Source organism: Barbatula barbatula (assembly GCF_947034865.1).
Source record: "Barbatula barbatula genome assembly, chromosome: 5".
In the NCBI taxonomy this organism is placed as follows: Eukaryota; Metazoa; Chordata; class Actinopteri; order Cypriniformes; family Nemacheilidae; genus Barbatula; species Barbatula barbatula.
This window is the reverse complement of record NC_136769.1, coordinates 11,991,491-12,017,226: the sequence shown is the minus strand read 5'-3', so window position 1 is coordinate 12,017,226 and position 25,736 is coordinate 11,991,491. Positions and strand designations below refer to the sequence as shown.

General features: G+C 38.4%; 3 protein-coding genes across 3 annotated transcripts; 2 read left to right on the top strand and 1 right to left on the bottom strand.

Annotated features, from left to right (window-relative positions):
- Positions 1 to 1,084: 1,084 nt before the first annotated feature.
- Positions 1,085 to 8,185, top strand: coro1a (coronin, actin binding protein, 1A). The gene is made up of 11 exons (XM_079456910.1): positions 1,085 to 1,246; positions 2,778 to 2,981; positions 4,465 to 4,587; positions 4,706 to 4,835; positions 5,800 to 5,978; positions 6,078 to 6,197; positions 6,504 to 6,608; positions 7,064 to 7,209; positions 7,347 to 7,404; positions 7,521 to 7,736; positions 7,832 to 8,185. Exons 2-11 carry the CDS (start codon positions 2,784 to 2,786, stop codon positions 7,919 to 7,921), a joined length of 1,365 nt encoding a protein of 454 aa, XP_079313036.1. The 5' UTR covers positions 1,085 to 1,246; positions 2,778 to 2,783; the 3' UTR covers positions 7,922 to 8,185.
- Positions 8,063 to 10,579, bottom strand: cldni (claudin i). The gene is made up of 3 exons (XM_079456911.1): positions 10,451 to 10,579; positions 9,247 to 9,379; positions 8,063 to 9,153 (listed from the first exon to the last, which is right to left on the bottom strand). The coding sequence occupies exons 2-3, from the start codon at positions 9,376 to 9,378 to the stop codon at positions 8,650 to 8,652; spliced, it is 636 nt and encodes a 211-aa protein (XP_079313037.1). The 5' UTR covers position 9,379; positions 10,451 to 10,579; the 3' UTR covers positions 8,063 to 8,649.
- Positions 10,580 to 18,281: 7,702 nt separating this feature from the next.
- Positions 18,282 to 25,141, top strand: ppp1caa (protein phosphatase 1, catalytic subunit, alpha isozyme a). Its single transcript, XM_079456652.1, has 7 exons — positions 18,282 to 18,771; positions 22,130 to 22,261; positions 22,716 to 22,946; positions 23,115 to 23,219; positions 23,555 to 23,778; positions 23,876 to 24,010; positions 24,287 to 25,141. Exons 1-7 carry the CDS (start codon positions 18,717 to 18,719, stop codon positions 24,398 to 24,400), a joined length of 996 nt encoding a protein of 331 aa, XP_079312778.1. The 5' UTR covers positions 18,282 to 18,716; the 3' UTR covers positions 24,401 to 25,141.
- Positions 25,142 to 25,736: the final 595 nt, after the last annotated feature.

The window sequence follows — 25,736 nt, the reverse complement described above, 5'->3', positions numbered from 1 at the left end:
AGCTGGCCTTTCAGACACTTATTGGCTAATGTACATATATAGCGGAAATCATGGATTAATCCTCAGTTTCACAAATGTTTTTCGCCTTTCATAGGGAAAGTGAGGGGAACAGATCGGGTCACTATGAATCTAAGGGGGTCATGTCCCCCTGTCCCAAGTGCTATCTGCGTACCTGCTGCAAGCTCCTCAATGTTGAACGGCTATAGTTTTTGTTAAAATAAAGAAAAATAAATCGTTGTTGTGGACTACTAATATTATTTTAATGTAAAAGTATATTTAAAAACATTGATGATATTTAAGATGAATCTTAATTACAATGTGTGATTAATCAAATACATTTCTTTAAGCACTAATTATTATACTTTTCAATATAGTATTTTGGCTGCCAAGTGTAATAGATTTGAGGCCTTAAGGGGTAGTAAAAAAACTAAATAATTGATTCTCTCTCATGCTTTTGAAAACCAATGTGAATCTTTATTTTTTGAAACAAAAAAAGTGTTTTTGTGTCAATGGCAGTAAAAAGAGGCCAATGTTAGCTATTTGGTACCAACTTTCTTTAAAACATCTTGTGTTCTGGAAGAAACAGTTATAATATGTGAATAAGGGAAATAATTTTCATTTTATCGGTGAACTATCCCTTTAATCCTTGCCTACAGCAAATTCCAACATATCTTAAAAATTCTGAATTATTATGATTATATTAGTTTATTATAAGATGTTGTTATTAAGCAATAGTCATAATACACTTTAGTGTTTTTAATAGCCCTAAAGTACTTTGTGTGAGCTTAATCCCAGCTTGCTTTGTATAGCATAATTTCTTTTGGGCCAATAAACATAAAATATATTTGACTTTATTGTTTCTGACATCTTATCTGTTTCTGCTAATATAAGATAACTATGGTTACCGTGGTTTGTCATTTATTTCAAAGGTATTCACTTTAATGCAGCGTTTAAGTATTCTGCCATTTAGTACCCTAAAGAAAGTGTGGAAGAACATAAAACCAAACTTGAAAGGTCGCGTTTGTAAAAAAAACGCTTGCAACGTAAAGCGCTTTAAAAGGAAACATAATGCGAAGACACCTCCCATCCTCATCTACATTTCAAACTCTCACTTCCTCCATGATTTAGAGTGAGCTCTGGCCACAACTGCTGGCAATCACCTTCTTCACCCCTTCTCTGTCCGCCGTCAGAATCCAACTCTTCACCCTCACACCTCAGGAGCCAGAGGCCCAGCCACAGCTCTCAGGTAGGTTACGGTGCCCGTCCCGTTACATTATATGTAAGTAGGATGCGCTCGAGCACGGAGCTCAGTGATTTGCATCCCATTGCTTATCTTCAGATGCGTTTTAACTAACTACGAATGTGCCTACCTAGAGAACCTTTTGAGCAGACGTGACTCCAGACGCAATTATAATAGACTACGCCAAGTAAACGGTGTCAGTATGAACCTCAGCACGAGCCTCGAACAGCTCACGCGTCTTAGATTTGAAACACATCCATCTTTAGTTACTAATAAGCGCTGTGTTTTATTTATTTTACTCGTTCTGTTTGATGTGTTTTAATGTTTTATATGGCAAAAGATAAACGGTATTTTAATAATTGTTTAAAATATAATATGTAAAGTGGAACTTCATTTCATATGAGTAGGTGTGCTTTCTGAACTGTGGATGCGGTTGATCGTTTGAGGAAGTTGTGAAGTTGATATATGTTTGACAACAAGAAAAAAATACATGTAACATTAGCGAACTTCAAAAATCTTTCTAGATAAAACGTGGCTTGCTTACATCGACCATAATCGTTGCACAGAAACTAAGGAGCCAATGCAAGTTGCTGCTTTCCATATGCCTTAAATGAGCCATATATGCATGAAAAGGAAAAAACCTGATAAATAGCGATATGTATTTAAAATATACAGTATAGGTAGAAATAACTGTTGGTCGTTTGAGTGGAAGGATGTGGTTTAACTGAACGTCGGTGCTCCCACAGTTGCTGTGGTATTACTCCAATTCTGCTATTGTTACTTTCTATTGTTTCATATATTATACAAAGTGTTGTAACATTTCATATTTCAAATAAATGAAACACTATTGATGTATGCATTGGCCTACAGTGCATTTTTACACTAATGAAATAAAAAAGAGAGCAATAAAAAGGGAGATGCATGAAAAAGGGGGTATACTGTTGAATGCTTTTTGATCTAAATCTCCAGATAACGTGGCATTAGACTTGGAGAAGTAGACAGAGCATTTCCTTCTCTAGTTCTTCATACTAGTTTCCTCTTTCCTTCCTCTTTCTTAGGGTTCATTACCTTCATGTAGTTTGCAACACAGAATCATGAACAGGCAATTGGCCAGATGCTTTCTCTCTAGGCTTTATTTGTTTTTTGGCGTTTCAGTGACTCACAATTTTCTGTAACTATACATTGGTGTTTGTTCAAATCAAAGGCATTTAGGTATTACACCAATAAAACAACTTAAGTGCAGCCAACCTCACCACCAAATTTGAGTCAACCAGCTTCAATGCAAATCACAAAACATAACAAGTCATTGTTACATTTAGGTATTTTGTAAAAAAAAATACCTTTACATTTAAGTCCCACCTTAAAATAACATTCAAGGTGTAAAGTGTGATGTTAATGAATGAAAGGTATGTTTTCTTTTACATGACTAAAATATGTTTTACACTTTATGAAAAAACCATAATATGCTTCATTCTTGTTCATATACCTCTTATGTACTGTGTGTATTTTTTCTCTTTTCGCCTCATCTTTTGTTCAGGTCACCATGTCTAGGAAGGTGGTCAGGTCCAGCAAGTTTCGCCACGTCTTTGGCCAGGCGGTGAAGGCGGATCAATGCTACGATGACATCAGGATCTCCCAGATGACTTGGGACAGCAACTTCTGTTCTGTCAACCCCAAGTTTGTAGCTATGATTGTGGATGCCAGCGGCGGAGGAGCTTTTATTGTCCTATCCCTGAACAAGGTGCATCTACATCACACATTATGCTTTAATTTGTCGCACCACAAAGGCCTAGTGATGGCAAACTAAATATGTGAAAGAAATGGGGACTGGTTACAATAGATAAAGAATATACCATTTGCTCCATAGATTGTTGATTCAATCTGTATTTATATCCATGTTTACATGTGTGTGTGGGCCAGTGTTAAAATCAGAGTTTAATTGTTAAGCTGCAGTCAAGTTCTTATTCAAACTCAAGCACAACTCAAATAGGTACCAGACTGTTACCTGTATCGAATGTTCTTCTGAATGTCAGAATTTTAGACATGCATGAAGTCTAAATAAGGAAGTTCACGGTTGGGTTTCCTTGTTACGTGTCACCAGATCTAGCATCTCTTCTCTTTCTGCTCTCTTGCACTTGTTTTTGCCATATTTGGAGTGTATAGCTGTCAACCCTGCACAGGATGTGGTGACAGCTTGCAGATCGAGTGAGTGAGTGAGAAAACAGTGAGAAAAAAGACAGCTGCCATTTAACGCTTCAAGTGTAACACATGTGATGTGTCTGCTTTCATCGTGTGATTGACTTTTTGTTAATAAGTCAAAATGTGTACAAAGGTCTTTATGGCAAAATATTAAAACCAAGATGAATTTTATTTTAAAGATCTATATCACAAACACATTTTGGGGTTTCTATAGAAATTTATTTTATACCATTTCATTCAGATTTCTTTCTTTCTTACCATTGGTTGCTTTATCTGGATCTTATACTAGAATATGAATAAACATTTAAACATCTTCGATCTGCTGTGCAGTGAATTGCCCAATGGTAGTCATTGTTTCTCTGTGCACACAAAACATTTAAGTCAAGTCAAGGCATTTGTTTGGCTTGAGAGCATTCTTGGGTTTATTGATCATCACATTCCAACAGCTTTCCTGCAACCAAATGTAAATGTAATCAAGTTTTTTATTTTAGTTCAAAAACTGACATTTCATTTAAATGTGAAAATTGTGACGTTGATAATATATGAAAATCTTTACACCCGACTGTATAAAAAGTAAAGCTACTGGTAAAGTTTGAGAACCTAAACTGAATATATTAAAGAAAAGTATTGGACATTGGAGAATCACTTCCACTGTAAATTATCAAATTTTTAAATTTGTTTTAAAGGGAAGTGATTATTTATAAATGCATCCTGCACATGGACATCCACACAATAGTCACATTTGACTTTCAATCTTTCCATGTACATGATGGGAACTCCAGCAGAATGCTGTCCTTTCTAACTGGGTTAGGAGTTAATAGGTATAATTGAAGGCATAGTTGTAAAATTAAGATCAGATGACCAAAGTCACAGAACTCTTTCCCTCCACAGCTCCTAAATTCGCTCCCTCCAGCTCGTTTATGAAAGAGCAAGACATGTTTTATGTTGCAGCTGTGTATTGAATTGTTTGTGTATTTTTTTGTCTATATTTGTCTAAGTTTGCCTCCCTTGGTTCTGTTCCATAGACGGGTCGCATTGACATGTCCTTTCCCACTGTCTGTGGTCACACTGGACCGGTATTAGACATTGAGTTTTGCCCACACAATGACAACATCATTGCCAGTGGCTCTGAAGACTGTAGTGTCATGGTGAGTTACATGTCCTCATATGCTTAACTTCACTGAAGTGATCTATTGTTTTATTTAGCTAGTGTTAAATGATTTATACCAAGCACTTAAATTATTGCATGTTGTTGTTATCTAATAGATCTGGGAGATTCCAGATGGTGGTCTGGTGACACCTATGAAGGATCCTGTAGTCAAGTTGGATGGCCACTCTAAACGTGTGGGCATCCTCAGCTGGCATCCCACTGCCCACAATGTGCTAATGAGTGCAGGTAACCTAACATCTGGTATCCGCTCAAGGGCTAAAAGGGCATTCATTCATGATCCAAACTTTGGATGAAACAGAACAATATCGCCCTCTGCTGTTAATTTACATATACTGTCAAACTCTCTGAAGCCGCGGGTATACTGAACTTTCCGCGTCCCTGTCCGTCTCGTGCACAAACGCATCTGCACAGCTTCTTGACCATACTCATCATGGATTAAGCGCAGACATCTGAGTTTGACACATGCGCAATACAAATGAGTATTTGTGCTCAACCAGACCGAAATGGGAAAAAGTGCACTAGTCCACTAGGGGTCAATACACACACAGAAAGTGTGCAGTGTGCGCTCAAACACGCTCAAACCAACAATAGTAAGATAAGCAGCATATCCTTCTCCATAATGTTTGGTTGTTGTTCTTTGTTGTCTTGCTGTTTGACTTCCTCTGTCATTAATTAGCAGTGGGTCTGTGAATGACGCGACTCAGCGCTGCCCTCTGACGGTATGGTAGACCACACATACTCATTTGTACTGCACATGTGTCGAACTCTGACATCCACGCTTTAATCCGTGAAGAGTATGCTCAAGAAGCTGTGGGGATGCGTTTGTGCTCGAGACCGACACGGATGCGGAAAGTCAAGTATACCCACTCCTTTAGCTTAGTGTTCTTGGTTTCAGCATATTCGTTTTGTATTCTTCTTCTTCAACAATGGCACACTTCCTGTGTGTGTATTGACCCTAGTGCACTTTTCTCACGCATGCGCTTTTGTATGCGTCACGTCTGCGCGGTCTCAAAAAATGCATGCGGACAGGGTATGCAGATAACCGCTGACCCTCCTGATGACGGAATTTACGTCATTGGGGCGGCACGCGGACGGAAGGACCATACTTGCAGCTTTATCTTATCTCTGGATTCCACCACTATGTACTGCACTCACCATATCTCCCTTGTCTCTTTTTTTCTCTCTGAAGGGTGTGATAATGTGATTATTCTCTGGAACGTGGCCCGTGGAGAATCAGTGTTGCGCATTGACTCGCACAGTGATCTGATCTACAGCGCTTGCTGGAACAGAAACGGTTCTCAGATCCTCACCGCCTGCAAGGATAAGAAACTACGCATCTTTGACCCTCGCAAGGGCACGGTCATTTGTGTGCGTGCCTTCTTACAGTGTGATTGAATTGCTTCCATGGCAACTCATGGTACGATCAGTCACATAAATGTCACTACTCATGTGATCTCTGTGTTTCAGGAGAAGGACAAAACTCATGAAGGCTCCAGGCCGATTAGAGCTGTCTTTGTGTCTGATGGGAAGATCCTGACCACCGGTTTCAGTCGCATGAGCGAGCGGCAGGTGGCGCTGTGGGACCCTGTGAGTACATCATGAAGTACACAAAAAAATGTTCTGTCTAGTAACTAATAAAGTTATACATGTGGCAACAAGTCAGAATCTATTTGATTTCATCCTAATCATGTCAAAAAATATAGTTCTCAAAAAAGAACAGCTGCATGTTACCACAGCATGCTAAAGAGTTGCTTATGAAACAAGTGGGAGGTTTTTTTGAAAGTTGGATTTACAGGTCTCCATGGGGTAACTGGGCTCCATAGATTAGGTCAATTGGAAAATCAAAGAAGATTATAAATCAAGTGGTTTCAAACGTGTTCTCTGTGCTTGCAGTTGAACTTTGGGGAGCCTTTGACTCTGCAGGAGCTGGACACCAGCAGTGGAGTGCTGTTACCGTTTTTTGACCCAGACACCGGCATCGTTTACCTTTGTGGCAAGGCGAGAAACATCCACATGCTCTTCTACAAACAATACTTTCCACAAAAGGCCATATTTTAGATGTATTTACTAATTTCATTGTGATTAAATTAGGGCTGTCAAACGGTTGATCTCATCCAGAACATTGTTTGTGTTTATATAATTAATTTCTTTGTGCTGTGCATATATTTTGTATTTCTAAACACATACAAATACATGAATATATTCAGGAAAAAAATTAATGATTTATTAAGTAAATAATCATATAAAAAATATTGCTATATATACATGCATGTGTATGTTTTTGTGTTTAAAATACAAAATGAATATGCACACTACATAGAGATTATGGGATACTTCACCAAAAATGAAAATTCTGTCATCATTTACACACAATTGTAACTGGATTTGTTCCAGTGTAAAGTCTTAAAGTTTTGTTGTTTTTTTAACCCTCTGTACTGTATATAATTCAACAGGGTGACAGCAGCATCAGATACTTTGAGGTGACAGATGAGGCCCCATACGTTCACTATCTCTCCATGTACAGCAGTAAAGAGAGTCAGAAGGGCATGGGCTACATGCCTAAAAGAGGTTTGGAGGTCAACAAGTGTGAGATAGCAAGGTAAACGCATCCAAGCTGTAACACAGATCTATAGTGTACTTGCTTGCAACCATAAACATCCAAAAAAAATATTATTCAGCGTAGCAGAATTCCTTAATCTTAAACCCTTTTTTGTTTGTTAAAACACTTCTCTGAAGGTTCTATAAACTCCATGAAAGAAAGTGTGAGCCTGTTGTGATGACTGTGCCTCGTAAAGTAAGTTGGACTTACACATTTATTCATTATACTAAATCAAACAGCACATGCATTGAGTTGTTATTGACTTGAAATGTAAAAAATTTATTGAATTTATTTCTGTTTCTTTGCTCTAGTCTGACTTGTTTCAAGAGGACCTTTACCCTGACACGATTGGTCCGGAGCCATCGGTGGAAGCAGATGAATGGTTTGATGGTAAAGATGGAGAACCAATCCTGATCTCGTTGAAAGATGGTTTCGTAGCCATCACCAAGAATAAAGAGTTTAAAGTGATCAAGAGCTTGATGAGCACCACATCATCTCCCTCAAGCAACCGACACTCTGACAGTGCGGTAAGAGAATCGAGCAAACAGTGAATTATGTCAAGTATATGACTGAGCTTCAGTCTAAACTGAGCTAGTTCTGTCTTTCTCTGTTTTACATATAGGACGTGCAGGCATTGCAGAATGAGGTGAAGAAACTGAGAGAGATGGTTGAGGGCTTGACCAAGCGAGTGAGTGAACTGGAAAGCAAGTAGCTGATGAGAGAGATGAGACATGAAAGAGAAATTCAGATGGACGTGTAAAAGATTTGTGTATAATGATATAATAAAGAAAGGTGCATCAAAACAAGATAAATAGAATTATGTGAAATGTTTTAAGAGCATACAAATTGTTTTGCCCACATTCAGGGATTTTATTTTGTTAAAAAGATTTCAATGTGATCAGATTTGTTTAAAGCTCATTTACAAATATATGTTTTATAGAATTTGAAATAAATATCTGTTATTTTAACAAATTCATTCATGTGATGTTTATTGTAAAACAGAAATGACTTCAATATTTAACATTTTATTGAAATTCAAAATACATGAAATCTAATGTTAATCTAAATTCCTCAAAAAATAAGTTCTGTCTGAATATTTAGCAATTTAACAGCTTTAAAAAAATGGACAGACACTGTGTGTCCCATGAGTTTTGACCCAAAAGAGTTTTGCACATTACATGCCTTGTGTACATAGCTGCTGATATCTAAACCCGCTTTCTTAGCAATATCATGATACAGATGTTAACTCAAAAGATACGCTTAACATTATTCCACAACAGTTCAATAGCTCAAAAATTATTATTAGCTCAAAAAAGAAGAATTATTCACAGATTTCTAGACTAACCTTGTCTAAACCCAACTACTAAAGCATTTACTAGCACAGATACAGTACTGCAGTTACAATTACCTTGGGTATTCCCTAGTTTAACCAACTCTTATCTACACATAATTCTTGTTTGGAGCGGAGGCGCTATTGCTGTAGTATTTGGCAGCTCCACTTGATCCTCCAGAGCGGGGTCTGCTAAAGCAGCACAGCAGACCTCCAGCCAGCAGCAGCAGGACTCCACCACCCCAGCCCACAAAGATGCAGGCACCCAGCTCTCTCTTATGAGATTGAGGGACCAACGGATCATTGAAATTGCGCACCACGTTGTGAGCAGACCAGCTAACAGGAATGATCAGCAGCAAACCCGCGAGAAGCAGCCCAATAGCGGACAATAGGCTGATTTTGGGTTTGATGTCCTCGTTCTCAATGCAATTGGTGAAATCAGCACCAGCACACAGAATAAGCAATGACAGGCAGATGAGCATGCTGCTGATGATGGTCATGGCCCGGGCTGCCTGCAGGTCAGAACTCAGGATGAGGAGCGAGTCGTAAGCCTTACACTGCTGCTGTCCGGTACTCTGGACCACGCACTCCATCCACAAACCCTGCTCCTCAGTCTGCGAGGGGAAATAGAAAGGTTATTAATGCCAATAACAAATCTTGAAACAATTTTTTTTTTAGATTTTGTTTCTTCAGAAGTGGTTGTGTACCTGGGCAGTGATAATGTTCTGGCCAGTGAAGGAAGAAACTTTCCATCTTGGAACAGCGATGGTTACAATGGCAGCGATGAGACCCAAGATTCCCAGCGCTGTACACACAATCTGTACACCAGATGAGCCCATTCTGAAAGGAAAATAATAGAGATTCTTATAATAAAGAAGAGGTTTTAAATTCTCACTTGTGTTATTTTTCTAGAGCTTCTCTATTTGTTCCTATGTGCAATGGCTCCGCCCTTCAGACCATACAGGAATTTGTACCTCTGAGCTATAATGAAAAACAACGTCTTAAACCTATCATGAAGCAAGCCTCAAGTCTCAACAGGTCCAAACAACCCCACCTATCTTTCCTCTGCTCCTGACCACACAAAACTGCCACTCCCTGAAGAGGGTCTTGAGTTGATCTCTGTGTATTCTAATCTAGTGGCGGGTGCCAGTACAATAATAACTCATTTCCATTTTCCTACACACTCACCTACAAATGTTTGTGGCTGTTTTTCGGAGTTCATTGTGATTAACTTTTTGATTCTTTATAGTATCACTGCATTGTTTTACTAGCACAACGCAAAACTCAATAGATTGGTCAAGAACAAGAGGAGGTAACCAGATTGCGTGTGGGCACAAGCAAAATGACTAACAGTCATTGTAGCGGTTTTTAGTCGTGGGTGAATTACACAACAGGTCTCTGGGTGATTTACATGCTGCTTGCCTAGTAATTATTATTCAGCCGTTTTTAACTGTGCAAAAACATGAATGAGTGAGACATATTGGTGCTTATTTTTATGTGTGCTATAATGTGTATAATTTGGTTTATTCTAAAAAGAGCAAGAGGAAAACAAAGGTGCGCCCTTTATAATACATTTTCATATAAATTACGTATTATATATTGTTACAGTACAAAGAGTTGTATTTTTTAAAAGAGTAATGTTAACATTCATCTACACAGCTTTCTGTCATGAAATAACTGTTTGGTATCGAAACACAAGGGAACCACCCTTGTAACCTTCTTTATTCACTCAGAAGTCTGATCAAAGCTGAAAATGACTAAATTGTGAATTGTTACAGAGATTCACAGTTTTCACTTATTTTGTAGATTATAAATTATTACCTATTTCGCAGGTAAATGATACGCTACTTGATTATAAAATCTCACTATTTTATTCTTTTAGCTATTATTTAAAGAACATTTTATTATTACCTTTTATTGTAGTAAGTGTGGAAAATATGAAGAATTCTCTTGTAGTTTCCTGTTGTTACTTCTCTAAGTCGTCCCGGTTCGATTTGTGCCTTTTTCTTTGTTAGTCTCTCACCTCTGATGAAGTTGGTGTGATATGAGGATGCTTATGTAGAGGAATGCAGGGGGTGGAGTAGAATTGAGAGGCAGGTGGGTCGGTAACAGTAGAAAAGGCCAGACTAGACTTGTTCCTTTTTCCTTCTTCTGCTTTCTTTATCCCCACCATTTACAAACTTTTCAAACTGAAGAGGTCGATCTTTGACTTTTTTCATAATTTGTTATCAATTAATTTTGTAATTCGAAAGGCCTTAAAGAGATCTTTAATAATAAATACAACGTCTTATTTTCAATATCATCATTTGATTCCTTGTACGTTTACATTGTCCATACATTTGTTTTTCATTTACCATCACATGCTTTCTTCTTGCATAATCTATATTTTGAACATACGCATGAGTTTGGGGTTTTGGACCCAACCTCATAATACTTCCTAAAATTCCAAAACATTATGACCTCATAGACTCTGACCAGTCACCATCAAAACTACACATGACGTATAGAAACGATCATGAGATGATTGTGTGGGCTTTGAATTGTGAAACACAGAGATTGGGAGACCCGGGATGCTGTTAGGCAAGACTATGTAGCTAAAATTAAACCAAACAGAAGGCAGATTATCAAAAATATTTAAAAAAATGATTAAGATTAAAGATTTCACAATTTAAAACCAAAGGTTCCTTCAACTTATGCAATATGTCTGGTTTCTGTCCAACTACCTTCTAGTCTTAAAAGTTATTTTAATCACTTATAAAGCCTTAAAGGGTTTAGCCCCTACCTACCTAACAGAGCTTCTATCACACTACAACCCATCACGCTCTCTAAGATCTCAAAACTCAGGACTTTTGATAATACCTAGAATAACTAAATCCGCCAAAGGGGGTCGAGCTTTCTCATACGTAGCACCTAAACTCTGGAATAGACTTCCTGATATTATTCCAGGATCAGACACACTCGCCCAATTTAAATCTAGATTAAAGACACATCTTTTCAGCCAAGCATTCACTTAATGCAAAATATGCTAAATAAATCACCAGGAGATGCTGACATTAGATATTTTTTTTCCCCTGTAAAGCTGCTTTGGAACAATGCAAATTGTGAAAGGCGCTATATAAATAAAATTGAATTGAATTGAATTGAATAGTCTTGATATGCTGTTTTGAAGCATTGAAGTAGTTTCCAAGTATTCTGGGATCACATAGCTGCCTGCTTTTCTTTATTACTCAGTCGTGCATTTCAAAAGGATTTCTATAATAAAATTCTGTTTTCTAAAGAAAGAAATATGTTGGCACAATTATTTATTATTATTTATTAATCAGTTAAACAGTTATTGATAAGCCTAAAATGAAAAGAAAAATCAATCACAGGCAGACAAACAGATACATGTTAGATGTTTACTGTTGAGTAGGCCTACATTACATCAGGAGAGTTGTGACAGTTTCACAGATTTAGATTTTGGTTATTAGTATTTAAAAAAAACATGAATTTACAATATTGATTTGCAAAATTACATATTACAAATCATATATGTGACCCTGGACTACAAAACCAGTCTTAAGTAGCCAAAAATACATTGTATGGGTCAAAATGATCGCATTTGTTTAATTCAAATTGTTTATTAATAAAAACACTTGACGATATTACGCCACTAAGGAGTGTTGATCATAAAGTAAACTCATAAACCAGCCAGTATATAACTGATTTAACTGTAAATCAAGAAATAAAAAAATAACCATGTTTGTAGTGATCTATGGACAGTGATCATCACGGGATAAGTATCACTTAATGTGAAATCTAGCCAAATTTTACTAAACAAACAGAGCCATATGTTTTGTTATTGATATATGTTGATATCTGGCATATTTGACAAACATTATTTATTGGATGACCATAGGTGTAGCCGAAACATCTGGTATTCCCAGGGTATGTGTTTCACAGTGAATAATCACTAAACGTTCCCATCTCATGCCCAGTATGAAACAAGACCATTTAATGCCTTCAAATCCTATAAAAAGCTATACAACATAATAAAAAAATGAACACATAATGTATTATTGATCTTTATTTAAATTTAAGCAATTGAAGTGGCTTGAGTGGACATGATCAAACATTTACAGCCTTTTTCCGTGTTCGAGAGTTAGCTTTAAGGGCATTTATAAAGATCCAGCATAAGTAAAGTATTTCCTACAACCTATGACTGAAGTACACGGTTATGATATATGTAAATTGATGTACAAGGAAGAAGTAGGCTACGTCCTTCAACAGCAGAGCAAATAACTGCAATAAACAAAAAAAATGTTTTATGTAAAAATGTGAGACATTGTGGTTTGATTTATTTTATTAGGCCTATTTTCATTTTTCACACAGTGCCAAAATAGCTCATATCATTTACAATGAAGAGCCTAAAGTTTACACAACCAGGCTCGAGCAGTTGTCGGACATAAAAAACAGTTCTCAATTAAACGAACGCTTCAACCAAGACTCAAATCTCCGACGAGCACACAAGCACCCTCACGACAGACCAGTGGCGGTTCTACGCGGAGGCCTAGGGAGGCCCGTGCCTCTGTAGAAATGTCCCTGGCCACCCCTGTGCTGACCAAAAAATAAGTATCAATTAATGATGATTTTACATGCGAGCGCCAAAAGCGGAACTAATACGACTCAACGTTCTACACGGGTAAATTAAAGCGGCGCACCCAAACACTGTAGCCGCCTGCGCCCTGCGGTGCTGCTCGGCTCAACAACTACTCTTGGAGAGCGGAGCTACAATTTCTCCTGGTGCAAGAGTCGAAGCAGGTAAGAAAAAAAAAAATATTTGATCTCATAAGTGACTTGTTGTTCTTGCACATAACCATGTTACTTTTGCTCCTTACATTGATAATAAAATAAAGATTGTAAATGTCTGGTTTCGATATGTTTAGAAACATATTCATATCTAAGCAAACTTATTGAAGCAGAAGCGAATATCTAAATGTCAGTATCCTTGCTACTAGGTCTACACAATGCCCTTACGGAACAAAAATATATGGGAATGTACTTCAAAATGTAATGCGATATATTACATAATGCATCCTTTTTTGCCCGAATAAACAAAAAAGTGAGAGAAACAAATAAAGGTGTTGAGGAGCAGGAAGAGGCAGAGCCAGATGAGTCAGTGGAGGTTGGAGAGAGAGCATGTGATTAAAGTAAGGGCTCTGACACAGAGAGGGAAATTCCAGAGGGTGATGAGCATGAAGAAGAGGGTGAGGAGGATGAAAATATACAGGGACAGAGAGGGGAACAGCCAGAGGGACAGTAAATGGATCCATGTGGATCAAGTACTGCACCATCAGGTTTGTGATGAAGAAGGTCTTTAGTATTTGCAAAACAGTGCAATGATAATTTCCTTCTTGGCCTACTGTGTGTCCTTAAAATGGTCCTTTCTGCTGTAAATTCCTTTTTGTGACAATATGACTCTAATGTTTATTTTTTTAAGTAAATACTTGGCTTATAAATTTAAATACATGTAGATATACATGCATAAGTCATTAAATGTGTGTTTACTGTACATCTTTCTACAGATATCAGCAAGTCCAAGAATGATGTACCAGTCTTGCCCTGCCATCTTGAATTTATTCCCAACCACTTTGATGGGGGACAGAAAACAGAGCTTCAGGCCAAACTGGTATAATCCAGCATTGTTATGCCAAGTTAAGTGTGGACTCAACTGTCCACAATAGGAAATGGCACGTTGTTGTTCCCTGGATGCATTTTTTATTTTGTATGGCCCTACCTCTTTTGCACCTGCACTCACTCTTGCACTACTGTACAAAATAAATGTTTATATGATTGTAAAGTAAAATAAAGTTTGTAATCTTTAAATATCATTTGTTGCAATTTTTTTAATGTGCCCCTCTGGTTAAACACTGGCCCCTCCTTGGCCCCCCTAGTAAATTTTGTCTGCAATATCCGATATTCCTCGAAAAAGCTATCATCACATGTGACGCGACAGTCTCACAATGGCTTAGCTTTGTAAATAACTGGAAGAGTTTTGAGGGCAGACCTGACCTGTTGAAAAGTGATGGTCTCCACCCCTCCTGGGCTGGAGCTTTTCTTCTGTCTAGAAATATGGCACATAGTCTTAATGCTAAAACTTGACTCACTGGGGCCCAGGTCAGGGAGCAGACAGAATGGCTTAACCAACGGTCTGCTTGCCGTCTCACGTTGCAGAACACACTAAATACACAACATGCGATAATACTTTCTCCCAAACATCATAAAATAGAGACTGTGTCTGTCCCCCGGATTAGCAAACATAAAATAATGCGTAAACCTCTCAAAGGTAATTTAATTAACGTTAAACTAACTAAACATGAACATAATACAGAGAATCAACTGTTTCGACTCGGATTGCTAAATATTAGATCTCTCTCTAATAAAGCACTTTTTGTTAATGATATGATAACAGATCATAAAATAGACATGATCTGTCTGACAGAAACATGGCTGAAGCCAGATGATTATATTGCTTTAAATGAGTCTGTCCCCCAAGATTATTATTATAAACACGAGCCTCGCCTAAAAGGCAGAGGGGGAGGTGTTGCTGCACTTTACCGTAACTCTTTTAGCATTTCTCAGAAGTCTAATCCTAAATATAATTCTTTTGAAGTCATGGTACTTGATGCATCAATACCTAATGCTAAGGACAAAACATCTTTAAAAAAATTTCTGGCTATTGTATATAGGCCTCCAGGGCACCACACAGATTTTATTAAAGAATTTGGTGGGTTCTTATCAGAACTAGTACTAGCTGCAGACAGAGTCCTTGTTGTTGGTGACTTTAACATTCATGTAGATAATGATACAGATGCTTTAGGAATGGCTTTTAAAGACACTCTTAACTCCATGGGCGTTAGTCAACATGTGTCGGGACCTACTCACCTTCGTAATCATACTTTAGATTTAATATTGTCTTACGGTATAAACGTGGGCGACGTAAATATCCTTCAGGAGAGCGAAGACATTTCGGATCATTATCTGGTATCATGCTTGCTTCACTACCCAATGGTGGCAAATCAAACTCCAAGTTACTATTAATATTGTAGAACAATAACTTCAACTACAAAAGATGCGTTTCTTGATAATTTGCCTGAATTGTCTCAAATCTCTAGCATTAGTAATAACGTTGACGATCTTGACTTTACCATTGAAAATATTAATGCCACCTTCTCGGAAACGCTAGACATAGTTGCTCCTCTGCGCTTAAAGAAGATTAAAAATGACAGACCGACACCGTGGAATAATGAACTCACTCAGGCTCTAAAGAAAGCGGCACGAAAAATGGAGCGCAACTTTAAGAAAACTAAATTAGAGGTATTTCATACTGCCTGGAAGGATAGTATTAAAAAATACAGGAAAGCCCTAAAAACGTCTAGATCTGCCTACCTTTCATCACTAATAGAAGAAAACCAGCATAACCCTAGGTTTTTATTTGATACAGTGGCTAAATTAACCAAAAATAAATCGTCAGCGACTTCTGATTTTGTATACCAGCATAGCAGTGATGATTTTATGAACTATTTCACAAATAAAATCCAAGATATTAGAGAAAAAATTATAACTATGCAACCAGAAGTGAATCACTCAGAACAAACGACTAACTACAGCGCCTCTAAGGAGAAATTACGTTTATTTTCTACTATAGATCACGATGAGCTCTCTAAAATCATTAGATCATCTAAATCAACTTAATGCATGTTAGACCCTATACCTACAAATCTACTGAAACTATAGATCCTCTACTCCCAGAAATTATAGATCCTCTACTTAGCATTATTAACTCATCTCTGACATTAGGACATATGCCTAAAGCATATAAGGTGGCTGTTATAAGGCCCCTTGTCAAAAAAAAACATCTGGACCCTGCAGAACTAGTTAACTACAGACCTATTTCGAATCTCCCTTTCTTATCTAAAGTTCTGGAAAAAGTAGTCTCAATTCAAATATGTTCCTTCCTCCAAAGGAATGAGATTAATGAAGATTTCCAGTCTGGATTTAGAGCACATCACAGTACAGAGACTGCTCTGATTAGAGTTACAAATGATCTGCTTATGGCGTCCGACCGAGGTTGTATCTCCTTATATCTAAAATATATCTAAATTACGTCATATGCTGTCACCATCGGATGCAGAGAAGCTTATACATGCCTTTATGACATCAAGACTAGATTACTGTAATGCACTATTAGGTGGTTGCCCTGCAGGCCTATTACAAAAAATCCAACTGGTCCAAAATGCGGCAGCTCGAGTTCTTACGCGTACAAAAAAGTATGAGCATATTAGCCCGGTTCTGTCAACCTTGCACTGGTTACCTATAAAGCATTGCATAAACTTTAAAATCTTGCTTATTACCTATAAAGCCTTGCGTGGTTTAGCTCCTCACTACTTGAGAGAACTTCTAACTTATTAGTCCATCACGTGCACTACGCTCTCAGGTGTCAGGTCAGTTGGTAATACCCAGAATTTCAAAATCAAGTGCAGGCGGCAGATCCTTTTCCTATCTAGCGCCTAAACTTTGGAACAGTATTCCCTGCACTTGTCCGGGAGGCAGACACACTCTGTCAGTTTAAATCTAGACTAAAGACGCATCTTTTTAATCTTGCATACACGACACTATCATATTATATATTTTTCAAAGATCTAGGCTGCACTAGTGAGATCAACCGGAACCAGGGACACTTCCAATAACAACTGATGCATTTGTTGCATCAAAGAGTGCAGAACAGTACTCTACTCTCAGCCAGTCTTGTCTCATTGTTCCAAGGTTACCAGAGCGGGCAGGACGCAGTCCAAGGCTACCGGAGCGGGCAGGGCGCAATCCATTCCCAGACCTGACAAATGCTGGACGAAGGACGTGGCGACTCTACAAAACTTCAGTAGCTATTAGATTATTAATGATAATTTTAAATCTAAATTTGTTTTTTATTTTGCCTTGTTGTGCAAGCACTGTCGAGCTTGTGCAGAGGCAGCAGTTTTTGCCAGAGGGGAACTGGAATCCCCTGGTTAGGCCTGGTCTCCCTCTGAGGTTTTTTTTCTCCTCCAATGGAGTTTTGGGTTCCTCGCCACCGTTTGCATACTGTTTTGCACTGTTTGCCTGGCCGGGGGGGCTGCTAGAATTTGATAGTCTTATTTAATTAACTCTGCATATAGTAATTTATTGTGTGTCTGATATTTGAACTGTGTTTTGACTTCCATTACCTTTTATGTTTTACTTATAGTCAATGTTTTCTTGTACAGCTGCTTTGTAACAATGAAAATTGTAAAAAGCGCTATATAAATAAAGCTGACTTGACTTGACTTAACTTTATAAGAAATGAGATACCGTTTGCGGTTATGTTGAGTTATCTATAGAGGGCAGTGCTGTGTTGGAAAACTGTACTGTAAATGAAAAACGACGAAGCTTAGCACTAAAAAGTTAATATTTCTTTAAATGTGGGCGTCTTGCTAATTATGTGACATTAAAAGTCATTAAGTATTACAATGCTATCTTTGAACATAATGTACGTTATAAGACCAACTAGGTTTATCGTTTTTGTGAATACATCCTCTCACCGTTCTCTCCCTTTTTTTTCTCATTGACGTCATTACTTTACAACTTGGGGCAGGGCTTTGGAAGCATGACGTATGTGAACAGTAGCCAATGAATTACCCCATCCTCAGTTCAAATGTGATATGTAGTCCAATCGTCTCGCAAGATTTCCAATTGAAGGCGGGCCCTACCACCTCCGTCGATTTCGCTCTTCGACAACACGGTCTTTTTTTAAAGTTCCTTAGACGATGAGAGAAGAGGCCGTCAGAATATAGAAAATAAGGATATTCCTTACAGTGGATAGTCGTAAGGCATAAACAACATCAAAAGAGAAAGCGAAGGGGTATTCTTTGTTGGTTTTCTATCATACAAATCGTTTCCTGGTTGGTGTTTAAATACGGGTAGTCTTTAGCTAGCTAGCTAACGGCGGTAGCAGCTAGAGATGAACCAAACGACAAAGGAAATATAGCCAGTCAACTCTCATTCCCATTACGAATTCTTTTATACGAATTGCCTGTTTGTATAGGGGCATTATTTTTCACAAGTTACCGAGAGCATCAAAACAGCGGACCCGACGTTTTTGAATAAACGCGACAAACCCACTAAAATGGCGGAGCCGGACAAATTAAACATCGACTCCATAATACAGCGTCTCCTGGAAGGTGAGAATCGCGCACATCTTTACATGTAATCCATTATTTTGCAGTTATGTCTAAAACAAATAATTGTATACTTGTGTGTGAATTGCATGTTTGTCTTACTAAAATTGTAATTATATTTTATATCCATAAAAACAGCCGAAACGAACAATTCTTGAGGAAGTGGATTAGCCGTTGCTATTCAACCAGACACATCAATGTCCTAAAACTGCCAACGAACAGATAGACAATTTAAAATGGCTATAATTTTAGAGAACGGGTTTAGATACAATTACAGGTTGTTTATTTTCTTTCTTTATGCTCCCGTCTCTTTGAGGTCATGACCCGGTGTGTGTGGAGAATCTGCTGGGTGCTTCAAGCCAATCCGTGTATTAGGCCGCCAGGTTTTATTTTTGTCTGTCCACTGTAAATTGGATGTTTGAAGAACTTCTATTACAGCTGGGGAAACCCTGTGTCTAAAACCGGCATTAATAGGATTACTGTAAATAATGAGGATATAGTTAGGGGAAGTAAATCCTAAGCGATCTTTACAATAGAAGTATTCATAATAGAGTTATATAATATATAATTTCTGATATAATATATAATAGAGATATTTTACTCCTCCTTGTGTCATTCAAAACCTGTTTATGACACTTACTTCTGTGGAACACAAAAGAAGATATTTGGAGAAATGTCTCCATGGTATGGTGTCAATAAAGTGGAAGTCAATGTGGTCTTTAATTGTTTGGTTACCATCGGCATCAAAATATAATCTTTTGGGTTCACAAGAAGTTAATTGTGTCCTTTATATCTTATAGCCACTTTACTTGTTGTGAAATATTGTACAGATTGGCGAAAATACCTTAAGCAAGCACGTCTAAATCAAGATCTAAATCACAGCAAGCATGTGTGTTGCAAACAAAGCATATAAAGTATAAAAAGAGATGCATCGTGGTTGTCAAAACTTTAACTACTGCAGCCTTAATATAATTATCTTTAATGTTTTAATCCAGGAAAATCGTTTTCATTTGGTAGAGGAAAAGGGGACAGAAGGGACACAAAATGTGCACATTACCACGTATACCAAAGCCCTTTTACCTCGTAGCTTTGGGTCCCTTTGGCTGCACTGTTGTGTAAACTGCAGTAAAAGGTTAAAAAGTGCAGTAAAAGTATAAACAAGCCTGATAAGAGTTGTCTTTATATCTTATGTAATACTGCTGTGATTTTCCATCTTATTTCCTGATTCTCTTCGTGTTTTCTTTTTTTATAGTAATGATTCAGGTTTTTGCTTGTTACTCTTCAATTTACATCCATGGTTTACCATTGTTTACCAATTTATAGGTCTTAAACATGTCACAGGTTTTCTAAGCCTCATGGCCAAACAAGTGAAAATTAATTGTACTGCTTACAGGTGACATGATGCATATGTTTGCATTGACCGATGCTTTTGGTTGGTCATTGCTATTTTTGGCCAGCATCTGCTAACAGTTGTCATTTTAGAGCGAGTGTCAGTTAATTTGTTGTTTTCTTCACCTCAGGTTTTCCCTCTGATTGCCTTCATTGGATTAAGTGTTAGGGTATAACCTCTGAGTACATTAAAGGAAAAGAATGCTTGTCAATGTAAGGATGTGTGTGTCCAAACTGATTTAGTCTTCGACTGTCTGTTAAGTGTGTGAGATGCTAGATGTAGTGGACATTTGTACTTTTGTGTACTGAACTCTTGAAGAGTAGTGGGATTTTCCTGTATTGTTATTTGTGGTATTTAGCTTACTTTACCAACCAACTTTCTGCACCCTACCAGTTATATATATCTAAGTGGTTTGTTCTGTTGTTTATCTGACAGGTATACCCCCTCCTCGTGGATGGTTGAACTATTTTAGGCAGTCCTTTTAGCAATTTGGTATGCGTAGCTATAGATTTTTTTGTAGTTTATCAACTAGGTCCTCCTTTTATCAACTAGTTGTAAGCCCTATAACGTTTATTGGCCCTGTGACTAACATTAGTGCAAGTGCTGTCAGAGCATTAGCCGGCTTTAATCTGGGTTTAACGTGACGAGTGGCAGGATCCTATTTATACCCAGTTTTCACTGTTGGAGGCGACTGCCTGTCCCCAAATCACGTATCATCTCATCACAATGTTGGAGACCTCAAAGGCATCCTTTTTAGACACCCTACCCAATTGTTTGTTTACACATTTTGCACACATTGGGCTGAGTTGACTATTGTCTGGTTATTGGTTGCTCTTAAAGTGGAACTGAAATGCGTTTAACATTAGTATCAAATCAATAACCAAAACAAGAAGTGATAGTGCATGATATAAAAACAAAGTTGTTTCGGAAGTATGATCGTTTAATTTGTATGAGGTTGGCATTTTGATGCCATAACACTGATTCAGTGCCACAGGACTGTTTGTGTCCTTGGGGGTTCATCTGTTTAACCCTTATTTTAAAAATGTATTTCGAGGTAGGTTGTATGGATTGATTTTTGTGACAGTGCCCAAATTAGCCATCTCCAAAATTCTTGTGTAACTTCCTGATTATATGAGTCACTGGGATACGCTCTATGTTCTTGCCTGATGCCTGCCAAGTAAATGTATATTTAAACTGAGCATTCCTGGCCTTTCTCAAGATTGATCTTTTTAGAGAAACTCATCAGCTGGCTATATTGACCTTCCGGATATCAAGGAACTCTCAGCTTCCCCCAGGTTCACCACTGCTCTGTCCAAATAGACACAGTATTACTTCTCTCCAGATAAATCATATGCTCTTTAATTGTGCCGATGCCAGCTAAACTCAGAACACTGTGTTATGAAGCCAGTCGAAAAGGGCATGTTTGAATAGTGTCGTAGGTCTGTGTTGTGTGAGATGACATTCTGTTTAGATCCTGCAAGCCTTCTCTGTCACAAAGCAGCAGGAAATCTTTTTGAGGCTTTGTTTTTTTTTTTGCGTAGTTCTATTCTTCGGTTTCTTGTGCAGGCATGAGTACAAGATCTGATTGCTCTAAAACACAAATGCACATGATCTTCAGCAATGGGCAGCAATCCCTCTTAGCTTTGTAAGATCTGTACAGTTTTAATGGTGAAACTGTACACCCAGGTTAAAGTGTTTATGCTGGTTGTCCTAGCGTGTTTGACTTGACAAACACTAGGAAATGCGATAACTAACCTGCTAAATTCCTTATCCGGTTTAGCTTTGTTGGGTCACTTGGGTGCATGTTTCAATAGAGACACATGATACAATGTTTGAGGGCACAACATCTTCACATCACCAGACAGCGCCCCTTCTAGTTCTTCATCTTTGTTTTCAAATGGCAACCCGTTTGCTTTTTTGTTTTGGCTTGTTTCTTGCAACACATTCATTCTGTCCCCCTCTGATTTTCAGTTAAAGGATCAAGGCCAGGCAAGAATGTACAGCTGACAGAAAATGAAATCCGCGGCCTCTGTCTGAAATCTCGGGAAATCTTCCTTAGCCAGCCAATTCTGCTGGAGTTGGAAGCTCCACTCAAGATCTGTGGTGAGTATGTTTATCCTCTGGGGGATGCTCATTTCAAGCATGCAAGGAACGTCATGCATTGCTAATGTCAACGTACATATATTTTAACAACTAGTTTATACTGTGGTGGGTTAGAGTGGCTGGTAAATCATCCAATGGCAGACGTTTTTGTGGGGTTGTACTATTAAGATACTCGGCTCCTTGGAGAGGGTATTAATGTGATGAGTGTTGTGAGATGCAGTGTCAATCAGTTGTAATGGAAACTTATTATTATTGGTTTTCATTATACTGTGTTTCCTGTCTAATGTCCTGTGGAAAAATAAATAGAAACCGGATCGCTTAGCATACTTAGTTGAAATGTGCATATCTTAAGAACTTCCAGAGGGTCTGGCTATTAGATGTCAACATTTTCCACATGGTCATTTTTCTTAAAGTGCAAGGTAAAAAAGAACTTACAGATTAATTTCCTGTGCAGGTGATGTTCATGGTCAGTACTATGACCTCCTACGTCTCTTTGAGTATGGAGGTTTTCCACCTGAGAGCAACTACCTGTTCCTGGGGGATTACGTGGACAGAGGGAAACAGTCTCTAGAAACCATCTGCCTACTGTTGGCCTATAAAGTGAAATATCCTGAAAACTTCTTCCTGCTGCGTGGCAACCATGAGTGCGCCTCTATCAACCGTATATATGGCTTCTATGATGAGTGTAAGCAGTAGAACAATCACTACATGTGCTGCATTTATCGCTTTATATATGCACATAACTGATGTACCTCCACTTATAAGTTAATGTGTTATCACAACTAGGATAAAAAAAACATTATGTGAAAGATTTCTGTCTTCTGATCCTTCAACTTTTCTTTCTGATTTTCAGGTAAGCGACGGTATAACATTAAGCTGTGGAAGACCTTCACAGACTGTTTCAACTGTTTACCTGTGGCTGCCATTGTAGATGAGAAAATCTTCTGTTGCCATGGAGGTGAGTGCATAAAGGTCCTCCGTCCCCATGGTAATTACATGTTCTGTCATAACTCCTGTGTAGACATTGCGATTTTCCCGGAGAAATTAATTGTGGCTGTAGAAAATGTATTGGTTTATAACGTCACGTAGAGACCATGTTTGATTGGCATGAAATCCATTTTCTTAAGCCAACGGTAACAACATTGGATTGCAGGACCCTAATTTAACAGTTTATTTAAACTTCATTTTACCTGGATGCTGCTTTGTAACTGTGGGAGTTATGAAATGTTTACTGTTAAGCAAGCCAGGTTTTGCCCTCAAAACTATTGTACAGCTAATGTTTTTCTGCTCCAGGTCTTTCTCCAGACCTGCAGTCAATGGAGCAGGTGCGACGTGTTATGCGGCCCACTGATGTACCTGACCAGGGGCTACTGTGTGACCTGCTTTGGGCCGACCCAGACAAAGATGTGCTGGGCTGGGGAGAGAATGACCGTGGTGTATCATTCACTTTTGGTGCAGACGTGGTGGCCAAATTCCTTCACAAGCATGACATGGACCTAATATGCAGGGCACATCAGGTTGGTATACTCTGTGACAAGCACCTTTGATGGTCGTTTACAATGCATTTTGTAGACCATTCATGTGGCTAAGCTCTAAACTTCTCTATTTTTGCAGGTGGTGGAGGATGGTTATGAGTTTTTTGCTAAGAGGCAGTTAGTTACCCTGTTCTCTGCTCCTAACTACTGTGGCGAGTTTGATAATGCTGGGGCCATGATGAGTGTGGATGAGACCCTTATGTGTTCCTTTCAGGTAAGAAATTCCCCACGCCCTGTAACTGATTGTGAGGCGTTAGATGCATAAGTATGCTTGGACATAATGGGTCTGGTCATTTACGTACAGCTCTAGATTTGCATGAAATAATTTCCAAAAGTTGTCTGCCCTATAAAAGCAGTGACTCTATCTTGTTCACTATATGCACTGAAGTGCCTAACTCTGTGGGCGGCTGGATCTATATTTGGAAATCCTAGAGGCGAGCATTTGCTGTTGTGCAGTGTTGCTTACCCTCGTCCTATATCTTCCTTTCAGATCCTTAAGCCAGCCGATAAGAAGCTATACTATGGAGGAGGAGGTGGAATGGGCTCAGGTCGTCCGGTCACCCCGCCGAGAAATTCAGCCAAGGGTGGAAAAGCCAAGAAATAACACCTGCTGGAACACCTCCCCTCAACCTTCCTATTCCACAATTCCTCTCTTACCCCACTCTCTTTCTCTACCTCCCTCTACCTTTCATTTGTCTCCAAATGGCTATAAAGCAAAACAGTTCCCAGGGTTGAAGTCCTTTTTTTGTCTTTTACTTTCCTCATGTAACTTTTGAAATGTGTGTTTAATACGTGAGACTGCGTGCGTGAGAGTCGGTTATATTTGTTACACTTTGTGTTTGTCTTTCCGTCCTTCCCCTCCACCGCTCATTGCCCCCTCCATCTCTCCACTTGTCTCTCTGTCAGGGAGCCTCCAAAGAAGCCTCCATGTGAATGCACAGCCAGGCTCTGGGAAAGAGCGAGACAGAGGGGGTTGATAGTGTGTAGTTTTTTGAAAGTCCCTCACTGTTTATGTGCTGGCCCCATTGTTGTTTTAAACACACAGCTGTACATCCCACATTAGTTAGAGAGCCAGTCTGAGTGTAATGTTATACATATATCTGCACACATACACGCACGCAGAGAGAATGGATGTGCAGGAAAAGTGTGAGGTAGAGAGACTGTCACCGGTGCATAATTTCCATTTAGAGATCCAATGATTTCAAAACAATCATGTTGGAACTTTTTACTTTTTGTAGATGGATCACAACAAAAGCTTTGAAATTTTTTGCTTAATGTGTGTTTTTTTAGTGTCTTTTTTGAAAGACAATTATCAATAAAGAGAACTTTATTTAAACATTCTGTACTATCTATCTTACTGTGTCTTCAATTACAACTCCTTTCCTCAGGTGTAAGTTTACTTGGTTTTTTGTGTGTGTGTCTGAATAGAACTCGATGTAGTTTGGTCAGGGTTGACCAGAGATTAGCTGAGATCGATTGTGCTTATCATGACCTGATCATTTTTGTTTGTTCTCATTTCCTGTCTCCTGCTTGCTGTCTCTTTCTCTCCAACTCTACTCCGACTCATTCTTTAGAGCAAACAGTAAACTTGTTTTTATTTTTTTTTCCTTTTAGTTATGCTTCTTTATGGCTCTTTTTGCATTTTTAATCACATAAAACCGTTACGCTTAACCGACCTATTGGTCCTTCTTTTTTCCCAGTTAGCATTATGTGAATTTTAAAACGCCAAGCAATGCATCCTCCTATTTTAAACTGCTTTTGTTGCCAGGCAGAATGTCTGGCTTTAATTAGGATTAAATATCTTCAGCTTGCTTCACAAACTCTTAACACTGATTCCAACAGGTGGTGGATTGCATAAAAAATGGAGTCACTAGTTCTTTAATTTAATGTAGGAATAATGTAGTTATTGCAAAGCAATACATTAGTGCCATCTGCTGCCT